We start from the raw sequence: 14,946 nt of genomic DNA, 5'->3' as shown, positions 1-14,946 counted from the left end.
AGCAGCAATTCGATGGAGTTTTTTGTGTGTCACACAAAAGGGAGAACCACAATTCACTGACATCAGTAACAAGCCTGCAGGGTTTCACTGAATCCACAGACTCATTTTCCTTGTTGGAAAGGAAGGACTTTGATAAAACTCTAATTTTCAACTGCCATATTCTAACATGGTTAATAAGGGCAGGGTGTGACTTTGTGGAATGGGAAAATCTACTTTAGCTGTGGCTTACCTAATTTGCCTGCCTTGGGAAGCAGAAAGCTGAACTTTTGTAAAGGCAAAGGTCTCAGCATGGTCTGTGCTGGATGTACACAAATATACATGCGTGTGCATATTTGGCAAAGTAGCTACGTTGGTATAGTGTGACAATGAATGGCAAATAATAGTTCAATTTTAAAAGACTAATACCTATAATGAAGTGTTCCATTTCAGAATAATTGGAGTGGATCAGAACTTTGACTGGATGGCTTTAACATGGATTTTGACATAATTTAAAAAATCTATTACATCTGAAATATTCCTTTGTCAGAATGACCCGTTTGCATTGACCTGCTGAAAGAAAACAGTGATTGCATAGAGAACATCAGAAAGAACTTGTAAATAAGCATCATCAAACACAGTGATTATTTTTTCTACTGCATTTACTTACCCAGTTTATTGTCTTTTCACTTCTTTCCTCAAGCATTTTCTGCAAGGATTCCCCCAGGCCTCCTGCAATTCCAAATTTCTCCACAATGGCCTTGGTTTTTTTAAATTGCTCCTCTGGCACCAAGTGCTTCATGCACTGTAGGTACATGTGTAAGGTCTGTTGCAGTGGTGGAACTGGAAGTTTTGGCACTTCCTAGTCATTAAAAAGAAATATATATTGGTGAGTAATTCTACTTGTTTCCAATCTTTTGTTTTCTTGTTTTCTTTGTCCTCTTTTGTTTTCTTATTTTTTTCTTTTGTTGCTGATTAATATGTTACATCCCTTTTAAAATGAATTTATTCTGTTTTAGCAGTTGAGAAGCCTGATTACTACAAATGTACTGTTTGTAGGCTTTCAAATGGATAGAGCAGTGGACTAGTGGAAAATTATCAAGGACATTATTCCTCAGTAAAAAATTCTAGAAATCCTAGGATGAAGAGGCATGATGCAAGCAAATACGCTGAGCTAATCTCTAGGAAATCTGCAAATACATTACAAAAAAATAAAATAGCATCTTAATGTATTTCATTACTAAAGAAGTTGTGATTGACGTTTGGTTAGTAAAACCATGGGTTAATGCTTGTCTGGTTGGTAATATGAATGGTTATACAATGATAGAAGTAGAAAACATGCAGGTCTACCTGTTTATTAGTACTGGTTATGTACAGTCCTCAATAAGCTTGTACTTTACCCTGCCAAACCTCTGCTGTCAGTCTGGAACCCCCCTGGAAGGCTTGATAAAATGTTTCCATTTATACTGCCTTCATCCTTACCCTGTTTGGAGCAATAGTATCTGGGAAGAAAAGAGTTTCATGCTGTCCATGCAAATAAGTTTCCTTTGTTTTTAAATTTAGAATTAACCAGGTGAAGTGTAATTAGTAATTTAAAAGCCAGAGCAATTATTGGGACACACAAGACTTTGGACCTGGTTAGCATAAGAAATTTGATCATCAGGATGCCTTGGCAAGAACAAACAGAACTTTGAGGATTAAATCAAGACTAACTGAAGACTAACTGAATCAAGACTGACTAATGAAGACCAACTGAATCAAGACCTATCAAAAAAGAAAATTACATCAAGACTTCTGCAAGTAAGAGATGTTGTAAAATGTATAAGTTTGTTTATGTGATGATTAAGCCAATCATTGTAGTAAAAAATTATTAGCCATCCTAGAGTAGTATATAAGCATATGTAGTCCACAATCAGTTTGGATTCTGACCAGCTCTCACTCTCCCCATCTCTCTCCATTGCTGACAGCTGGTGCTGTGAGTGAGAAGGAACAGCCTATCTGGCTGCAATCAGTGAGCCCCTGGCACTGATCGTGATGGTGAGAGAACCATGTTTGGGCCAAGCTGCCTTACCAAGAGAAGCCCAGAGGGTATCACAGATGCAGCTTGTTTGGCATTTCTTAAGGTTCCTGATGCAAAAACCCCTAAACAGTCCTGCAAATATCAAAAAAGGTCCACAAGAGCCCTATGTGCAGTTTGTGGACAGATTAAAACAAACACTGGAGCAAGAGAAGCAAGAGAAGTTATCAAGCAGGAGAAGTTATACCCAAATTGGCCACAGAAAATGCCAATGAGGATTGTAGTCACCTTTTGAAATCTTTGCCTTCTGAACCTGAGCCCACTTTACTCCAAATGATACAAGCATGCAACCACCTGGGAATACAACAACACTCCATGGCAATCGCCTATCAAGTCATGGTGCAAGGCATAGCGGATGATTTTGCTATCCTGAAAATAACCTCTGGAAAACAGCTGGTTTGTTTTGGCTGTGGGGAGTCTGCCACATTAAAAGAGACTGCCAAAAAGCACAGAAACCCAAAGGCCCAGGTATATGTCCTCGCTGTTGGAAAGGCCCTCACTTTGCTAGTCTGTGCCGCTCTAAGTTTCACCAGAATTGCCAGCCTTTACAGGGAAACTCATCTTGGAGTGCAGAGCAGCACTGCCCAACAACACAAATCCCACAGCTGACACAGCAACCAGGAGCAGCTGCCAACTTCCAACAGCCCTGCCCGCTGGACAAGTGTCAGTGACCTGTGTGCAGCCACCCCAGGCAGCACAGGACTGGACATATCAAACAATATCACAGTAACATTACTCAGTTCATCTGTTCATTTGCCACAGGAGTCTTCTGACCACTGGAACAGCATATGCATGCTTTGATCACAGGCAGATCATCCACCTGGATAACAGGGTTGTTTGTTCTCCCTGGAGCTATTGACTCTGACTCCCTTGGGGAAATTAAGATCATGGCTTGGACCCCCAGCTGCCCTGTGTGGTCCTGGCCAGGAGCCATATAGCCCAACTCTTATTTTTCCTGGCAGCACCCCTATCTGCACCCCCGATAGCTGAACAGTGGGGAGGGGGGGTTTGGTTCCACAGGGGTCCCGCAGATTTTTTGGACACAACATATCACATCTCAGTGTCCCACATGCCAATGCAAAGTGACTCTGAAAGGCAGGGATATAATTTTAACAGGACTCCTTGCTACTGGAGCAGATGTGACTTATGTCAAAGAGGGAATGGCCCAGTGATTGGCCATTACTGTCTGTACCTCGAATGCTCTTGGGTGTGGGTGGGAATAGTCAAAGCTTGCAAAGACAATGCTTGGTGCACATTGCAGGGCCTGATGGGCAGATTGCCACAGTGAAACCTTTTGGGCTCTCTGTCCCCCTGGTTTTGTGGGGGAGGGATGTGTTGACACAGTGGAGAATTTTTATGCATTCGGATTTTGTATAGGAGTCATTGGGAGCCTCAACACCCTCCACCATGGTCCCTGGCTGAAGTGCCCCAGACACTTTGAACCATTGGAAGGAGCAGGCCAGCTATCAAAGGTGACACTTGATACTGACCCAAAGCCCTGAAGGACACCTTGCCTTAGTCAAACCAGTTATATTTCCAGTTACTTGCCTTTTTAACAATGTATTTTCTTGTGAATTTTTCAGTACAGCTATTTAGAATTGTATAACTATTTTTTATTGTTTTAGCCTTCAATATTTATATCCCATTACCTTTATTAAGCCAAACTTAAATCTATCATACAAGCAATCTTTAAATGCTGCTTCAGGGGGTGTGCCCCCCCACTGCCTGGCACCAGCCAGCATGGGCTAACCTGCATGGCATGCTGAAGTTATGGCACATCAAAATACCAACTGATGCTGCATACTATCCCAACTCTATTAAAATTTACCTTCTAATTTTAGTGATTTGGGATTTTTAACAGGATTGTTACTAGAAAAATTCAAAGGTGTTTGTGTAACAGTGGTGTCTTCCTACATATTAATAACACAGCATAGTTCACTGCATTAAACTGCATAGTTCACTGAGAGTAATTAGATAAGTCATAAATTCAAGATTCTTTAGATCACATTCAGGACAAACTTTGAACTTTATTTGTAGTAGTTATTTGAGACTTAACTAGAACCAGTGCATAAAACTCCACTGTCAGCTTTATTAAGTGCTTACTTTTTACTCCATAGTTTCAGTGAGGTCATTTTATTATAATTTTTTCGGAACAGATGTCATATAACAGTTAAACATCAAGGTAAATGAAAAATTTTAAGTAACTTTTTTATAATAATAGAGTTTAAATAAGTTAATTCTTGTTAAGATTAATTTTTGTTCAATCTCAGCGATGTTAACTTTAACTTCTTTTAAATATGTTTTTGTTATGTTTTACTGAAGTTAATTTTTTGTGAAGTTGATTTTAAATTTTGTTGAATTATACCTGTTTCAATTATAAGATATAATTCCTTTACTATACAAGTGAATAACATAAAGCCTAAATGAATTTTGTCAACACTTGCTAATTTAAATTATGAGACACAACTCTTTTATTATAGAAATAAGAACAACTTTTGCTATGTTATTTTTATAAGTAGTACTGAAGAATGAGTAAAAAATTCATATTATGACTACTGTCAGTTCTGATCTGTTTAATGCTGTTTTACTACTATTTAGCTAAAGAAAAAATGACAAAGCCAACTGATTTACAAACCTTCACATATTGTTATATAGCTATTCGTAAGATATATATTATTTTTCTAACTACTATTACTAAGAGGTTTTTAAAATATTTTAAAGAGACTTCCAGTTAAAGCCTGGACCCTGGCCAAGTCCTAGCCTTAACTAGTAGAGAAATAAACCAATAGAACCAAGCGTTTTCTACATCAAAACGATACTCAAATCATTCTGACTTGCCAAATTTGGACCTAAAATGGCTAAACCTCTTTTTAAAGTGAACTTGGAGGGCTTACCCTCCAAGCCTTCACTTTAAAAATGAAGCTTGCCAATTACTACAGAGTTTAAGTAATATTACAATATTTAAGAAGTTGATAGTGCATTATTTTAAATCACCATTCTATTTTTCATGTGCTGCTAATTGTATAAATTATTTTATTTCTTTTTACTTAGTATAAGTTTATTGTTTTTACTTTTGTGTTTATTGTTTTACTTTATGTTGCCTTCATAATGAGAAACTCACATGCTCTTCAAAAACAAAAAAATAGGGGGGAATATAGCTCCTCCAGAACTTTACACTAATATTTACACAAAAAAAAAAAAAAGCAAATCAAATCAAATTTGACACCTTGCCCTCCTGAAGCACCCTTGGAACCCCAAGAATTAGAGCCCCTGGGTTCTGTGAAAATGGATTTTTGTGTTAATTTTAAATACACAGAAAACATGAGTCCAAATGTTTCTCCCTATAACCTCGTGTATAAGAATCAAACCTTTTGCTGCAGTTACACTTCTTGCAATGTTTCTAAATCCAGTAATGTCCCCCCTGCAGCTGCCATCAGGAAAGTTTTTAGTTTATAAAGATCAAGCCTGAGCCTTCAGTGGCTAAGGATTTTAGCTAAAAGATTCTTTTTAAGATGGGTATGTATGTGATGATTTTCATAATAACTCTATTAACTGTGATACCTTGCTTGTTTCCATGTCTGCAGAGATAAATTAATAAGGCCATTAAAGGAGTGGTTTTGGTTGAAAAGAGAAGAGAGAGATACTGGGACAAACAAGACAGATGGACTTTGGACCCGGTTAGCGTAAGAGCTGTGATCATCAGGATGCCTTGGCAAGAACAGGCAGAACTTTGAGGATTAAATCCAGACTAACTAAAGATTAAATCAAGACCTACTGGAAAAGAAAAGTACATCAAGACTTCTGCAAGTAAGAGAAGTTGTAAAATGTATGTTTGTTTATGTGATGATTAACCCAGTCACTGTGGTAAAAAATTATTAGCCTTCCAAGAATAGTTTATAAGCATATGTAGTCCACAATCAATTTGGATTCTGACCAGCTCCCTGTCTCTGTCTCCATCACCAATAAGCAATTTTGGGGGCAGTGGGAAAACAAAGCAAGGAAGTAATTCATGGAAGACTGGCAAGTTGCAAGAGGCTGTGATGCTCTAAGTGTGGTTCCTCAGGGAGAGAGCTGTGTCACCTAGTTGAGAAATGGTCAATCTAATGCAGCTATGCTTGTCCATTAGTGATTAGAGTAGGCCATAAACTTTTGGAGGCTTTGTTTTTCTAATTTGATTTTTGTCCTTCTCCTGAACTAGGCAATGTTCAGATTTTTTTGCTAGTTCTTGCTGTAATGGACATTCCTTTTAGTGGGATTGCAGTGTGATTTTGGATGGAAGAAAGGATTAGCAGTTAGCTGTCCCACCTGCTGCTCAGAGTTAGTCCAGTGGAGGGAGGGAGGGTGTGGAGGAAGTGCTCTGAACAGCTGGCAGGGACTGGGTGTCCTCTGACTCAAGTACCAGCTCTGCTCTTTGACATCCACAGAAAATTCAGTGATGCATTATGTTCCCTATCTAGAAACCAAGGATTTTAGATACTCATGAAAAGTGTCATAGGATTATCTGCTTTTAATGGAAATACAAATCGAATTTAGCCTATAATACGCCCAGGAATAAAAGAATGGCAGTTCTGCAGTTTCAAAGTATGTTTAGTCAAGACATATTTCTTTTGTTATTGATTTCTTGGTCATTGGAAATGGATGTGCTAACTAGTATTTCTTTTTGATACCTGGCTTTGGCCCTATCTTTCTGGGTAAGGTTCCTGTGCAGTTCATGACTGCTTAACAAAAAACCCTGGAGGCTGACTATTGACAGGCATGCACACCCAGCACCTTCTAAAGCAGTCTGAAAATAAATCATATATGATAGCTTGATAGTGCTGTACTAGCATGAATAATTTCATGCCATCTCTGACTTTGCAGTATAAAAATATTTGTTGTATAATAATATTCAATTTACTGTAATTCTTCAGAGGATGTTGGGAGAAAGAGTTGATTTGGATATGAGAAGCACTAGTGTTAGATCAAGGTTTCTGGCTATAAACTGTTGCAGGATAACTGGTGTTCCCTGAAATGAAGAAATTTGGTCTAGAACAGAGCTTGGGTTACAATTATGATATTAATTTACAGAATTAAAAGTTGTTAAGTCATTTTTCCTTTTTGTTTTTCCAGAAAGAGTTACTTACTCTTTCATCTTTACTGCATGTATCTTTCTCGTTCTTCTGCATGTTTTTTTCTAAGTCAGGCATTCCTGCATTTCTTTTGGTATCTTTCGTTGAGGACAGAAATTGAAGTCACTTGGGGGCACTTAGGGAGCCTGATGCCTCAGTTCTGGAAATAGAAAAGATTTAAAGTCCTGTCAGTACCCATTATTTATAACCAAAATGTACGAGGGGAGTATTCCCTGTGCAAACACACACAGAAGCTTCAGAATGCAAACCTGAAGAGAAATAGAAGTACAACATTCAAAGTAGCTAAACTGAGCCCTGTGGAGATTGCTCTGACATTCTGTTTGTCTCATTTTGCTATAAATTTATTTATTCAGAACTATCTGATGCTCATAAAAGGTCCCTTCTCAGCATGGTTTATTTTGTCACTGTAATTTACTTTGCAATTTATTGTGGCATAATCTGCATGCTTTATATTACTGTTATATGTTAGCTGGAGGAAAGAGGGGACTTTTCTTTGAATGTACTTATGTAGACACAGGTAATAGTCATGTTGCAGTTTTCTACATTAGAATCTTATATTTCCTCCCCTTACCATTTTATATGAAAGCACCACAGCCTTTAAATGCATTTTTCATGGCATTGCTCCATGGGTACAGTGAGGTGCTGTGCTAGAAGATGGAAAAAGGAGCTTGATGGAGATGTGCCTTTTCCCTCTGCAGCCTAGAATCTCACAGGGTACCAGTGCTTTGGGGCATGGGTCTGGGGGACCCTGTGAGCCTGCCTGTGAAGGCTGTGGGAGGACTGACAGGGGTGCTGTACCCTGGGTTGGAGCTGTTTTGTTGAGCAGTCTTTCAAATAGCATATACTTATCCAGGGAGATGGCTTAACCTGCTAAAAGTCACAGAAGTAATCTGTGACAGAGCAAGTACTTCCACTTGTGTCTCTCTGGTACTGTGCTTATCCTGGTTTCACTTCTAAAGATGCTTCTTCACTCCTTTTCTGTGCAGGAATAGGCTATCTGACACGCATATATACACTACTGATATACTAGTGACCACACCAAGTATTGTCCTTCAATTCTGCCAGTACATAAGTACAGCTAAAGCAGAGGGAATTTTTTGTGTTCAGTCAGGTCTTGATGGATTAGAGGTTTTTTGGTTTTCTTTTAATTACTTTGCACTGTGTGTATGCAAAATATAAAAGACAGTGTGTGTTGACTATGTAGAAAATAATATTTTTCTTTAATCTTTGGAATTATTACATTCAGGGCACTGAAATTATTTCTACAACAGCTTTTAAGAACAATTGGGATTATACTCTACAGTGCATGAAAGTGAGTTGAAGAGTTTTGTTTAGCAATAGGCAGAGATGGCTGTGGATTATTCCTCTGCTGAGGAATTAGCTTGGCTTTTGCAGCCTTGCAGCTTCAGTGTGGCTCTGCCAATGTGTATGTGGTCACTGACACCTTGTGTTGATCCCGTCCTGCACTGGCTGTCAGTGGGGCCATGTGCTGTGGAATTGGTTGTATAAGGTTGAGAGATGTCCCTGGGGCCCTGCAATGAGCCACACAGCAAACTCGTGTTGATCTGTCATCTGCTTACAATTTCAACCCAGGTGAGAGATAATGTCCCTCAAGGAAAGGCCACACTAACTCGCTGCACTGCTCCACTCTCCCTCGTGTGCTGCACAGGGCTCATCACTTAGCTGTGCACTCTATTCCTAAAACACAGGTTCAAAGCACCTCAAATAATGCACATCCTGTAACTCTTGGCAGACTGTTGGCTAGCCCAGTTATGGGCTGACCTCAGCCCCCCACCTGCATTCAGAATACAGAGCAGCCATTTTGTCTTTAGAGCCCCTCAAACTGTACTCCCTTAAAGGAAAAATCCTGCTGGTATTCTTTTTGCTGGGAATTTTGTTCTTTCTTTCCTTATGCTTTTTTGTCAAACTGCAATATGGTGTCATGCTGAATAAAAGTCTATATTGGCTCAGTGTCTCTGGGAAGTGCTACTACTAACAGCCCTGCATATCTGTAAAAACAGTGTGATAAAGAGTTTGGAGGTGGTAGCCTAAACTGTGCTTTTTTCTGTTGCGGGGATGAACAGAGGCTTTGTCTCTGGTTCAAGTGCTGACAGCTTAGCATCACACCCAATCCTGTATTTGCTCAATAAAGGACAAGAAAACTGACACAGGAGAAAATCCTGCAGAAATTCAAGATGACTTCAAAGTTGCTCTCTAGAAAGCTGTGAGGTACGTTGTCAAAGTTATTAGGCAAAAAAAGAAAAAAAAATAATCCTAGCTGTTTTTATTTACAGCTGGCTTAGCTGGAGGGCCAGGGTGAGCGGCTTAGCACAGCGCCTGCGAGTCACAGCAGGCTGGGGAGTCGGGTGGCCTTCCCCACAGCTCAAAGCAGCAACTCAAATCCTTAACAAAAGGCACTGATCTCTCCGTTAGCAGATAGCAGAGGAGGACTAAAATAAGCCCATGTGCTTATACTTGAGTTCTCCTGACATGATGGACTCGGGAGGCAGCTTGCAGTGTATGGTGTTGTTGGGGCAATACATTGTCCCCATCCATTCATCCTCACTCTCAGTGTTATCAGCAGGATAAGCTTTAAAGTTCTCAGGAACCTATGCCTGAAGTTAAGGAATGAATGCGTTGTCAGGAGTCCACGTGTGAAGCGCGCACTGCCGCGGCAGTGGACATTGCGAGCGGAGCCCGGAGCCGCCCTGTCGCCGGCCGTGAGCTCCCCGCGGGCCGTGGCAGCGCCGGAGCGGTCGGGGAGCGCTCCCGCTCCGCCGGAGGCTGCCGGCACGTCCCGAGCCCTTCCCAAGCGTCAGCCCCGAAGGAGCCCTTTCCCTCCCGAACCACCCGTCTCAGCGGGACGCTCGGGCAGCGGCAAAACGCGCGGCCCCGTGGGTGTCGCCTAACCCGCCGAGTTTGGCGAAAGGAGCTCGCTGGGCTCCGCTCCGCGGGACCGGCCCGCTCCCGCTCCCGCTCTCCCGGCCCCAGGCTCTCCCGCAGCCGCGCCGTCGGGGCAGCGGCAGGCACGGGACGCGCAGCCCGCCCGCCCCTACCTGCTCGTCGGGGAGCTCCGGAGCGGCCGCCGGGCGAGCTCTGCGAGTGCGGCGGCTCTGTCCAAGGTACCGCCGCCTCCTCCGCGGCCAGGTCCTCTCTGGGTGGGGGCGTGCGGAGGGAGGCTCAACTCCGCCGCCGCTGGCTCCTCCCCGCCCCGCCCGGCCCGGCCCGGCACGGCCCGGCCCCACCGCCCCTCCCGCTGCGCGCAACAGGCGCTGCTCCCCGCCCGCTGTGCCCGGCGGCTGCTGTGCCCAGGGCCGGCCGTGTCCCCCGAGGGCGGGCGGGCACAGCCGGGCTCGCCGGAGCTCTTACGGCCGTCGGGGTCAGCCTCGGCAGCGGCGAGGGCCGCCCCGAGGGGATGCTGTGCTCGCAGACCCGCGTTGCCGCAGGGGTTGTCGCCAGTGTCTAGAATTGTCGCCGTGGGGCATCTGCGGCTCCTGAAAGCTCGGTGGCCGAACGGGCGGGCGGCGCTGCCAGTGGCTGCCGGCACCACGGCCGGGAGGGGAGGAAGCCGCGACGGGGCGGCAGCGGTCGCGGGAGGAGTCCGGGTTCTGCAGGAGCTGCCGTGGGTCCGGCGGCAGCCGCGGCCCGGGGCGGCAGCCTAGCTCCGCTTTTGCCGCTTACCACAAGGAAGCGGCTGCGGTTTAGGGAAGCGGGTCTCACCTCCCGCCACGGCGGCCGCTGCTCTTTGGCCGAACCCCCGTGCCAAAGCGCCATCCCGCTGTCTTCATGAGTTTTGCGCCGCCTGAGCAGCGACTCGACCGCTCCGGCGGGAGTTGCGGAGCCGCGCGTCCCGCGCAGCTCAGCGGAACCGAGCGGCCGCTGCTCCGCGGCGCCCAGATCCCCAGGGGCGGGCGGGAGCCCTTTAATAGGTGCTATGGCCGCTTGTAAATGTCTTTGCACCCCTCTTGCGATTATCAATAATTATTTTTGTTTCCTATTGGGTTAAGAATTAAAAACAACGATTTTATTCTATATTAAGAGAAATTTATAGAGCAAATTATGCAGTCTTGTTCTCTTGTGAATGGATCGAAGGTTTCCACTCTTTGCAAATGTTTGAATCAAGCATTTCACCCATCTTTTGTTTTTGTTTAATCCCTGTCGAGTCACTGAGGTGGGTGTTTTTTAATTCGGGCAGCATTTAGCACTGAGAAAGGCACTTTCCAGTATTGTACCTCTAATTGCTGGAGATGTATTTTTTTAAATATTAGAAGATTGAAATTCATTATTGTGGGGAATTAAAACTGAATTCACATGGGAATTCAAGGAGCTGATTTTAAACAAGCAGTAGCAGGGCTGCAGCGCAATGTTGTTTGCTCAGACCCGTTATGTTGTGAAAAATGAATGAGAACATTTTGTACTGGGGTTTTCTCCTATGCCATTTTGGTAGCTAGTGAGAATTATGCTCTAGGAAATTGTTACTTTAGGGGTTACACTGAGCACAACCAGCTCCCTCCCTCAAGGAGCCCTCAAAAACAAAACAAAAGACAATCAATCCCCTTCAATTCTGTTTATTCAGACCATATTATTCTTGTAACTTGGACTTCAACATAATACAGCATATTGCACTTACCGGAGAGCAGCACAAGAGAGAAAAAAAAAAGGTACAATACTTCAGTTTATTCCCAGGGAAGAATGAAATGAGACAGCTGTTGCTCTTCTTAAATAAAGGAAACCAACTGAAAGTCTGAGTATATGTACACAAGATTTACTAAGTCCCTGAATACACAATTTGAAATTTTACACATACTTTTTTGCTTTTCTTGTAATTTTTACAGAGATATACAGTATGTCACACACAGTTTCATTTTGAGAACACTCTGCACAATTATACCCCAGCTATAAAGCTGCTGGGTTTTTTGTTTTCTTTTTGGCATTTTTTTTCAAAGATCCCCTCAGATTCTGCTAATGATTACTCCAATAATTTTTTCAGTATTATCTCCCATTTCCTACCCCCTCCACTTTGCTGGAATGCTGAGGGAAATACCGATTCAATGTAAGTCTAGAAGAAAGCCGTTACATCATGACAAAGGTTAAACTGTAGATATTGCACGTCAGTACAGAAACATAATGCAGTAACATTTTCCTCCCCTCGCTTTGCCTCTCTCCCACAGGTCTCTCCTTGCTCCTGGGTCTGGGCCGCATGGGGGAACCTAACTGTACTCATAGTCGGATGAGTCCTCCTCAGACACCCCTTTCAGGTCTCTGTGGTAAGAGCCCATGCCGTTCTCATCCATCTCGCCCGCTGGCTGGAGGCTTTTGCCCATGCCTTTGCGCTCCTCCATTTTGATGGTGTCGTAGAGTCCCTTAGGTCCTTCTTCAAGGAGGATGTTCCTCTCCGAGTGAGAGGGTTTCATTTGGCAGACATTTTTGAGGAGGAGAAGGACAGGGGCATAAAGCACGTTGGCAAGCCCCATGCCCAGGTTGAGCTGCGCAAAGCCCATGGTGTGCACAATCTGGCCGGCCACGATGGGCCCCAGGGCATATGCCACGCAGTAGGAGATGTCTGCAATGGCATAGACGCTGCCATAGACAGAGACGTGGCGCACGTCCACCAGGAAAGCCAGGGTGGGCAGCAGGGCTGTGTCCACCAGGGCGATGCCGAAGCAGATGCCACAGAGGGGAATGATGACCTGCCCGAAATTCCTGCAGGCGGGCACCAGGCAGGAGCTGGCACCGATGATGGCCATGCCCAGGGCCCCGTAAAACCACTGCAGGTGTGGGTAGGCAGCAGCCAGCTGGACGGTGACGTAGACACCCAGCACGTGGGGGAAGAAGGCGGGCAGCCAGGTGAGGCCCACCTCCCACTCACTGGCCCCCATGGAATCCTTCATCCAGTTGGCGATGGTGGGCTCCAGGAAGGCCAGGGGGATGTTGCAGGTGGCCAGGGCCCCTGCCACCACCGCAATGTAGGGGTCAATCATGAGGCGGTGTATCGGGGTGCCCACCGGCATGTTGGCCCGTGCCCCGGTGCCACCGGGCGGCGCCAGGACCAGCAGCATCAGCCCGTCGAGGAGGCAGACGCAGGCCAGCACCAGGAAGGGCACCCGCTTGCCCGCGAACTCGTAGAGGACGCCGCCGAAGGGGGGAGCGGCCAGGCTGCCGAAGGAGATGCAGGCCAGCGCCGTGCCCAGGGCGCGGCTCCGCGCCGGCTCCTCGGCGTAGCGGTCAGCGATGAGGGCGATGCCGGCCGTGTCCGCAAAGGCAGAGCCCAGCCCCTGCAGGCTGCGCGCCGCGAACAGCGTCGCGTAGTTCTCGGCGAAGGCGAAGGTGGCGGTGGAGAGGAACAGGACGGCCAGCCCGGCCAGCAGCGGTGCCTCGTAGCCCACGCGGTCGATGAGGGTGCCGCTGAGGGGGTTCACCAGCAGCTGCAGCATGGCTTTGGAGGCGAACAGCACCCCGATCTGCACGTCCTCGTTGGTCCCCGTGGCCGGCGGGTACCGCGCAGGCAGAAGGCTCCGGTTGCCGCCGCCGCTCCCGTTGCCCCCCGCGGGCGCGGACGGGCCGGCGGTGCCCCCGCCGCCGCGCATAGCCGCGATGTAGTCGGGGATGATGGGCACGATGACCATGTAGAGCATGTTGTCCAGCAGCAGCGCCACGCACACCACCATCAGCAGCAGCCGCCGCTGCCGCCGTGCCTCCCCCATGGCGGTGCCCAGCCGCCGCCGCCGCTCGCCCACCGCCTCCGAGAGCCGCTCCACGGCGGCCCGCGCCCGGCCCGCGCCCCCCGCCTCCGACATCGCCCTCAGGGATGCCCTCAGCGCCGCCGCCGCCCCGCCGCCCGCATGGGGCACGGCGGGGGCGGCCCCGCAGCCTCGGCCGCCCGAGCCGCCGCCGCTCACCTCCGGGCGGCTGCCGTCAGCCCGCGCCGCCGCTGCCAGGCGGCTCCGAGGGGCCGGTCCTCCATCACCACACTAATAAGCGCCGCGCACGGAAACCCCACCCGCCCCCGCCACCGCGCTGGCCCCGCCGCTCGCACGCCCGCCCGCCCGCACTCCGCGCCCCGCCCCGCCCCGCCCGCTGCACCGCGCCGGGGACGGAGCCCTGCCCGCCGCGGTAAGGGGGCTGCGGGGCGGGCGTGCCGCCGGGGCTCTCCGCCCAGGGGGTGTGCCTTGGGGGGCGGTGGGGATGCGGCACCGCCCCCGAGGCGGGGGGTCGACGGTGCGGCCGGCCCCGGACGCCCGGCATCCCTGGTAGCGAGCCCGGCCCCCCGGCAGCCTCCCGGAGCTCTCCGTTGCTTCCCCCTGGGCCGGGCGGTGTCCTCTCAGCCCTGCGTCCCCGCTGCCTCGGCGGCGCCTGGCTCTCCTGCGGAGGCCAGCGATTGCGGGCTCTGCCGCTGCGCTGCCGCCGTCTAACCCGAGAGCTGCTCGGGGCTGCTCTCCAACACGCGGCGCGGGTCCGCCCTCGACGGCGGGTGTAGGGTGTAGGGGCTCTCGGGGAGACTTGGGCTAATGGGAACGGGGCTGGCAGGGCTGGGCTGAGCCCCCCACCTCAGGGCGGGCGTGAGACCACGGAAGCGTCACTGGAAATCAGAGAGCAATACAATAACTGTCTTCCTGCGTGCGAGCGTGTTTGTGACCCTCAGACAAACGCCAGGGAAATAATCCTCAAGTGCTGTTGTGTTACACTGCCCGCATTTTGTCAGGCCAGTGCGGCACTGGAAGAGCTGCGGAGCAAGGGGCCTGACCCGGTGCAGAGGCTTTGGTA

The 14,946-nt window shown here is 47.6% G+C and overlaps 2 protein-coding genes across 2 annotated transcripts in view; both read right to left on the bottom strand.

The window, feature by feature from the left end:
- The window catches only part of CHAT (choline O-acetyltransferase), a 31,335-nt gene extending 24,096 nt beyond the window's left edge, over nt 1-7,239 (bottom strand). The window contains exons 1-2 of the mRNA XM_054276565.1: nt 7,177-7,239; nt 647-838 (exon numbers count right to left, since the gene is read on the bottom strand). Of these exons, the coding sequence (XP_054132540.1) occupies nt 647-838; nt 7,177-7,239 (255 nt within the window). The remainder of the gene's footprint in view (nt 1-646; nt 839-7,176) is intronic.
- Nucleotides 7,240-11,780: 4,541 nt separating this feature from the next.
- Nucleotides 11,781-13,979, bottom strand: SLC18A3 (solute carrier family 18 member A3). The gene has a single exon (XM_054277200.1). It carries the CDS (start codon nt 13,977-13,979, stop codon nt 12,393-12,395), a length of 1,587 nt encoding a protein of 528 aa, XP_054133175.1. The 3' UTR covers nt 11,781-12,392.
- Between the last annotated feature and the right edge of the window lie 967 nt (nt 13,980-14,946).

The sequence above is a fragment of the Melozone crissalis genome, unplaced genomic scaffold (assembly GCF_028551555.1).
Source record: "Melozone crissalis strain CALT ecotype California unplaced genomic scaffold, PUWL_Pcris_2 ptg000019l_1, whole genome shotgun sequence".
NCBI classification, from domain to species: Eukaryota; Metazoa; Chordata; class Aves; order Passeriformes; family Passerellidae; genus Melozone; species Melozone crissalis.
Note: the sequence above shows the minus strand (reverse complement) of the source record. Positions and strands in the feature narration are given on the sequence as shown.